Below are 7654 nucleotides of genomic sequence, written 5' to 3'. Positions count from 1 at the left end.
ACCACTAATATATTGTTTTTTATTCTGTTTTAAAGGGATCGGAAAAAAAAGCCTGAAGGGTCAGAAGTGCATTACTTTTTAAGGAAATACTGTTGCTAGACCAACGGTTGTGCAAAGAGGTGATTTGGTCAGAGTCACGCTCGAATCAAAGTCATGATTTTTACCCAATTAAGGGTACCCACTTCAAGAGGCTGGGTGGATCCCACAGCTAACTCGCGGCCACAGTGAAACAAAAATATCTGCCACAGCCGGTTCGAACTCGAGTTCTAGGAGTTAGTAGACAAAATAATTATATTTTAATTTAACAATAATATTGATACTTTCTAATGAGTTGATAACAGATGAAATAATTCATTGATTTTGCGAATACTCAATAGATCACAGACCCCCCCAAAATTAAATCAATAAACAATTTAAAATGTGAAAATATTTTAAATATTAATATAGATTTATTCTGATCTAAATAATAAAATTAAAAATAAGCAAGTTAACATTTAGTGAAAGAAAACAACCTCTGCAGATATAAAAATAAATAAAATGTGGCTATTACATACATAGAAAATTTAAAATGTGAAAATATTTTAAATATTAATATAGATTTATTCTGATCTAAATAATAAAATTAAAAATAAACAATTTAACATTTAGTGAAAGAAAACAACCTCTGCAGATATAAAAATAAATAAAATGTGGCTATTACATACATAGAACACTACTAATTATAAAAATAAGCATGTAATTTCCAAAGTGGACAGAGGCTATGATCCAGCTCATACCTAGTAAAGTTTTATTAAAATCTTAAATTAAATCCTGTTAGATCATATATAAATAGTAATATACCAGGGCCTTAACAACAACCTAATGTTTTTGTATAATACCCTACCAGGCCATTTCTGACCCACGAGGGGGGGGGGAGATTATCTTGAAGTAACCAAACTATTTTACCTAAGGTGGGAGGATTAAGTTTTTATTCCGAGGGACCGTCACGAGATAAAAGTAAATCCCCCCCCCCTCCGGCATGATTAGAACCGACACCGCAGTAGTTCCCAGGCTGCTAAAACAGACACCTCAACTCCCTCAGCTACGAACAGCTCTAACAACGACCTGCCGATAGCAAAATATTAATTAATATCTCCACGAGCAAGTTACTAAAGGACAGAACTGTTATCGAAGATAGGATATTTAAACTCCCCCCTCTATAAAAGTAATAATTATGCTACAAATACAGTTTTGTACCAAGTTATAGTCAAAAACAATTCTTTTTTTTATTTTATCGCGCATATTATGATGAGTATACATTCTTAATTTCAAATTTCGAAATTGCTAAAGTTATTATAGCTCATTAAATTCTTTATTTTCGATTATTCTAAATTGTTCAACTCATAATCGATTCAATGTGATAGAATCGATTTATTTGGCAGATTTTGAAGATGTTTCTTGACAATGGAGGGAAAAGCAGAGTAATCAATACAAAACTGCCTTAAACTTCTCTAGTCTGTTTGTTTTGTGTATGTTTTGGACTGACAAGGAAAATCACCCCCTTTTATACTGATTATCAAATCACACAAGATTTTTGCGTTTAACCAATATTATTAGGTACTTAACTTAATTATTTTATATCTGTAGGTTGTCTATGATAATGATTTTCAGTTTCTATTTTTTCATATTTCAGGTGACTGTGTTTTCGTTTCTTCCCGGTTCCCTTTAATTAAATACGTTTGAATTTAGATTTCATTGTTGTCATTTGATGCAGTGATCTACCTTTCAGTTTATTTTGAAATGGCAGGCTTACAAGAATTAAGTAGATTTGATTTTACACCTGGTCCAACAAGCGCTGATTGTATTGAAAATGGACTTTGGTTGGGTAAGTGGCTAACTATGTAATGTTATTGTATTCTATTGTTAAGTAGCTGGTTTTATTTTGGTTATATTTCATTTGTTTTTTTGGCCAATTTATTTTGTGTTATATTTTAGCCTTCAAAATTTATTAAGAATACATCTCTTGACAAGGTTTTACCATGAGATAATTTTTAATCAAGTAAAACAATCATTTTATTTTTAATTACAGTATTTCTTTTCCACATATTTATTTGTTTCCTAATTTTAAACTTTTACTTCTACATTTGCTCTTAATCTATGGTTTAGGTAACTTGAGTGCTGCTGTGGACAAGGAGTTCTTAGAATCTATAAAATGCAACCACATATTAACTGTAGATTCCTGCCCTCTTCCACGAAACATCATATCTTTACCTGGAATGACGTCAATGTACATCCAGTGTATGTTTTTTAATTTAATTTTAATTATTTAAAATTATTCTTTTAATTGACATTTTGCTGGAAATATTTTTCGAATTTTGTTTTAGTGACTGACATGCCACATGAAGATATTTTGAGCAATTTCGACAATACTTATAAGTTCATATCTGAAGGCCAACTATCTGGTGTTGTTTTAGTTCACTGGTAAGTTTCGAATTGTGTTATGTAATTCTTAATGGGAATCAATAATCTTGTTATCCCGGCATATGGAAAAGCCTATATTATGTAACTAGTTTTATGTAGTCACTCTGTCCTGAATAATTAATCATTTCTATTGTTTTAAGCTTTTCCAAAAAATTATTAGCAAATTTACTGCAGTCTAAATTGGAATTTTTTATTTTACTGTAAATGCGAAACTAACGGGAAAAAGGATCATACTTATTTTCCTATAGACTCATTAAAAATTTGAAACAGCTTAAATAAATGTTATATTGTCTTTTTTTCCTTAAATGTTAGTATTGCATAATGGCTCAGTAGTATTGATATTGTCTTGCAGGGACTATCTTCATCTTATAATTAATACAACTTGTTTCGCTTGCCTCTGATGGAGGGTTAAAACTTTGATCGCAGGGGCTCCCCTGGAACAACAACTATTTTTTTGTATTTTATTTTATTTTAATTTAAATAATCAATATATAACATGTAAAATGCAATATTTAGCCAGATAAAGTCTAAATATCTGTATTTTAATTTCAACAAAACATTGTTGTCACCCTTATATGCCACTGAATCTATACATATAATCAGCTGATACGTTAATGTTTTGCTGTTTTTTTCATTGAATTATTGAAGGACTCTAGAAAGTTATTGTTTATCATCATATTTTCTATAAAACATTTAGACAATGTGATATATTCCAAAACAAATTAAAAAAAAAAATTTTGTAAAAATAAAAATATTTGTGAAAAAACCTTTCGAAAATAAAAAAAATTTGATGGAATATAAAAATCTGTAAAAAAAAAAAAATAAAAAAAATAAAAGGCAGTACCCAGAACGATTGTAGCTGGTTTAAATCCAGGGAATTGACTTTTATTTTGTGGTGGTCCCACAAAATTAAAACTTTAAATTCCACCATAGTTCGAATAGGTTTGTTACCTGTAGATTAAATCATCAGTGCTCATTAAGTTTGACTTTACTATGTGTTTCCTGGCTACACTCCCAGCTATCTTTATTACAATTAAAATAAATATATAATATCTAATTTGTTATTTTTCAGTTACTTTGGTGTTTCTCGAAGCTGTTCGGTTGTTATCGCTTTCCTGATGAAAAAATATTGCATATCCTATCCTCAGGCACTTGATAGGTAAGTGGTTGTTTTTTATCCATAGGGGGATAAAACACATATTGCAGCTTTCTTTTATATAGGCTTCAGTAATTAAATTTGAAGTTCCTTAAAATTGAGTAAATTATAACATAGTGTACCAGAGCAAATTTAGAAAATATATTTTAGAACGCATCTGAACTTGAAAGGCTGATTTATACTTTATGTTGGAATTGCAGGATTAATTTCGGCTCTCTCACTTTGGTTAGAATATCTACCATGTTTAAATATTATCTATCTTTCCAGCTCTACTATGAAAACAGGAAAATAGACAATTTTTATAGAAAACAAGGCTCTAGATAAATGATAGTTTAAAATAAAAAAATACCTTTTAAATTTCAGGGTCAAAGCCAAGAGGTCTACGGTTGGCCCGAACAATGGTTTTATCAATCAATTAAGGCTTTATGAAAAAATGGGCTACTCCATTGACAGAAAGCTGTTGGATTGGAGATTGTTCAGGATGAGAATTGCTTCTGAATTCATGACCAAAGGTAATGTCACAAATATTCTTTTTTTTTTTTTTTTTAATAATTTATTTATGATATTTACAACTGTATTAAAATATATACAACCAGTAAATTTGCTGTCAGTTATAAAATAGCATGATACTCATTGATAGAACTCCAGTAACATTTCTAGAGGAGAAGATCTCGAGGCCATCTTCTTTTCAGATGCCTAGGAGGATTATCAGGTAATGAAGGGGAATTCAGGTTAGAAACAAGTGGGTTTGGGTGGTCGGGAAGTTGATCGTGGAGGGATTGGTATCTGGTTCTGGCCAAATCAGCAATATATTGTAATGATAAAAATAAAATAAATGGAATTTTATATAGTTTTGACTTAATTCTCATATCTAAAAGATAGCTTGGTTTCAAATTAAAAACTTTAGTATTAAATAGATAATAGAATTTTATTTAAATTTTATAACATAATAGACTCTTAATCTCAGGGCGGGTTTCTAGGCAATCAGAACACTTATTTTTAATAACACTTAATTTAAATTAATACCTCTTTTACAAATGTATTTAATTTTAGGTAGAACAAAACTAACCAATTTCATAGAATCTTCTTTTGATGATTTTCTCAACTAACATTGACTGTTGGCAATCTTTCTGCAAACAAACACTAAAAATACAAAGCATTGGTTCTCTAACAGTTTTCAAACTCACTTCTTGGAGGACTCTTTTCGATGTCATCTTTTTCAAGATGTCTCCTCTTGAGCTAGACAAAAGATGAATGAGGCCCTCCTCATCCAGGAAACATCATTCTCCGCCCGTGCCTAAGCAACGAAAGAATTCCAAAAACCAAGTTTTCTCCCTTCCCCTTCGTCTAGGCTCTAAGCGCTCGTTCTCAACATTGATTGTAGCACTACAGTATTGAATTTCTTTTTATGATTTTCTTTATGAACATTATTCTTGAACACTTATTCTTAACTTCTATTTTTTCTTAAATGTATTGTAATTTCAATGAAGATGGGAAGTTAAAATTTTAGTTTTTGAAATATTTGAATCTTCTCGACATGGCCACGATTTAATGGACTTTTGAATGGACATGCACCATCTTCTTTGTTTTGAATTTTGATTATTGATTTGAAATTGCTTAGCTTTCTTTTTGGTTTAAAAAAGCAAATAAACAATATTGAAATGATACATAAAATAAAAACATATTAAAAATCCTTTATACATAAAAATATATTATTTACTCAAAAAGAGGATATTACAATATGTATTAAAAGAACACAATAAAAACATAAGTCAAACCTTAGTAAAAGAAAAGAAATATATACACATTCCTCCTTTCCCATCTTTGTTTTCTTTGTCTTTTGAACACCATTTTCTACTGAAATTGACATTCTTTATTCCAAACCCGAGGGACATCACCATTAGTCAAATCACATAATATTAAATGAAATCTGTACCGCAACAACCCATGAAGGGTTTGGGGTCCTGTACTTTGTAAGGAAGTACTGTTACTATATAATAGTATAGTATATATAATAGTTGTTGCAAGTAAATGATTTGGTCAGAATCACGCTCAACTGTCAGATTTTTATTTAATTACGAGTACCCACTTTAGGAGGCTGATTGAAGCCTGGAGGGCTCCCGAATCCACAGGGCTGACTCACAGCTACAGTGAAACAGAAAATAATTATCTTGGAGTTAGTAGCACACTACCTTACCAATGAGCTACCCATTATCACTCACATAATATATAAAATAATGTTCTCTGAAGATTTAAAAACTATTTATATCACTAATTCTCCCATCAGCTAAACTATAATGTTCCTTTTAATGTATTAAAATAAATTTTTTAATTTAAATTATTATTTTTCAATATAATTTAAATTAATATTCTATGTAAATTCTTTGTAGTTTTCTCAATTGATTCTTGATTTTTTCTGATCCATCAAATAAACATTGATGCTATTGGCCATTATGTGAGTAGTCGATGGTGATGTCCGGAATAATAAATGTCCATTTTAGTGAAAAACTGTGTTGAAAACAAAGATAGGAGAGGAGGAACGTACCTCATGTATGTCCTAACACCAAGAGTAGAGTTTTTGGTGCTGGAACCTCGCTCCAAATGCTCTGATGAAGGCCTGAAGTTCTGGCTGAATCATTGGCACTAATAAATAAATTTATACTTATTTGTATTCTTCACTGACCGAACCCCAACTATCTTCTCCTCATATATATTATACACGGACAACTATTAACTCATCACCAGGTTTATCTATGCGCTAAATAAATCTTGAGCTTTATCAAACTTGGATCCTTATTGTTCTTTATTACATTACCTACTATAATAAAATTTTGTGTATAAGCCAAACAAATTTTTTTAAATTTACTCCATTGTTTTAATTCACTCTATTTCTTTCTTTTATATTAGTTCTAATTCACTGTTTTGTTTAAAAAAAAAAAAAAAAACTATTTTATATTTACGTATTATAAAGGTGTTATTTGAATCAATTTTGAGGATAATATCACCTTGTTTATATGATTTAATTAAACTTTTTGTCTTTTTTTTTTTTTCTAGTTAAGATCTTGCCAACAGACTGCAACGACGTTATCCGGCCAGATCCAGCTCTGGTGACAGCTAAACCGGACCCCCTCGTTTATAAATGTTACCATTGCAGGTATTAATGTATAATTGTTTTTAGGACGTGTTTGTTTTTGAATGTGGATAAACATGAGGGAAAGATGGTCAAGAAGGGGAGGGGTGCAGTCTGGAGTGAAGGCCACCAATAAGTTCTACTTATTTCATTGTTATTTAGCACTTAGACCATGGGGTCTACCCTGGAAAACCAGGTCCATTCGTAGTCGAGCGAGTTAAAGTGCCAACTTTGACTGGCTTTGGTCTGCAGTGGTGGCAGTTTGAATCTGACCTGAGTGATCAACTTTAATTTCTGTGGTTGTCCCAAGGGCTAGTACTTAACACTTTGACCGCAGGTGCTCCCCTGGTAAACCACAATTTTTTTATTTTAATTTAAACTAGCATTATATAATTTAATATTTAGTCAAATAAAGTTTAAATACCTATTTTTTAAACCATGATGACTATTGTTGTCACACACTGATCACTGAATCTATGTATGCAATCAGCTGAAACATGAATGTTTTGCAGGTTTTATAACTGAATAAGGGCTCTAGAAAGTTATTGTGTATCACCACATTTTTTATAAAACATTTTGAATATGTAAAAAATGTTATGTAAGTATTTAAAATAAAAGAACACATAATTAAATAAATTTGATGATAAAAAAAATTGAAGGAGTGTGACAACCATTAAATGCGACAGATCCCAGAACAATCGTAGCTGATGGAAGCTAGGACAGTCCTTTTTTTTTTTTTTTTTTTTTTTTTTTTTTTTTTTTTTTTTTTTTTATGACCCCCTTCCTGATCATTTTGGACATCCTGGGGGGGGGATTATCTACAGGTTACCACTCTATTTAACACCTGGTAGCGGGTCAAGTTTTCATTTCGTGGGACCACCACAGAAATAAAAGTAAAAGTTCACCCC

At 30.8% G+C, this 7654-nt stretch overlaps 1 protein-coding gene across 1 annotated transcript in view; it reads left to right on the top strand.

Annotated features, from left to right (window-relative positions):
• Positions 1–1417: 1417 nt before the first annotated feature.
• LOC106684219 (dual specificity protein phosphatase MPK-4) overlaps positions 1418–7654 on the top strand; it is a 10177-nt gene continuing 3940 nt past the window's right edge. The window contains exons 1-7 of the mRNA XM_067046043.1: positions 1418–1596; positions 1673–1864; positions 2146–2277; positions 2364–2460; positions 3533–3619; positions 3980–4128; positions 6671–6770. Coding sequence (XP_066902144.1) covers positions 1780–1864; positions 2146–2277; positions 2364–2460; positions 3533–3619; positions 3980–4128; positions 6671–6770 — 650 coding nt within the window. The 5' untranslated portion in view covers positions 1418–1596; positions 1673–1779. The remainder of the gene's footprint in view (positions 1597–1672; positions 1865–2145; positions 2278–2363; positions 2461–3532; positions 3620–3979; positions 4129–6670; positions 6771–7654) is intronic.

The sequence above is a fragment of the Halyomorpha halys genome, unplaced genomic scaffold (assembly GCF_000696795.3).
Source record: "Halyomorpha halys isolate HHAL.00 unplaced genomic scaffold, Hhal_1.1 Scaffold557.1, whole genome shotgun sequence".
In the NCBI taxonomy this organism is placed as follows: Eukaryota; Metazoa; Arthropoda; class Insecta; order Hemiptera; family Pentatomidae; genus Halyomorpha; species Halyomorpha halys.
The sequence above is the reverse complement of the archived record's forward strand: the minus strand, read 5'-3'. Positions and strand labels throughout refer to the sequence as shown.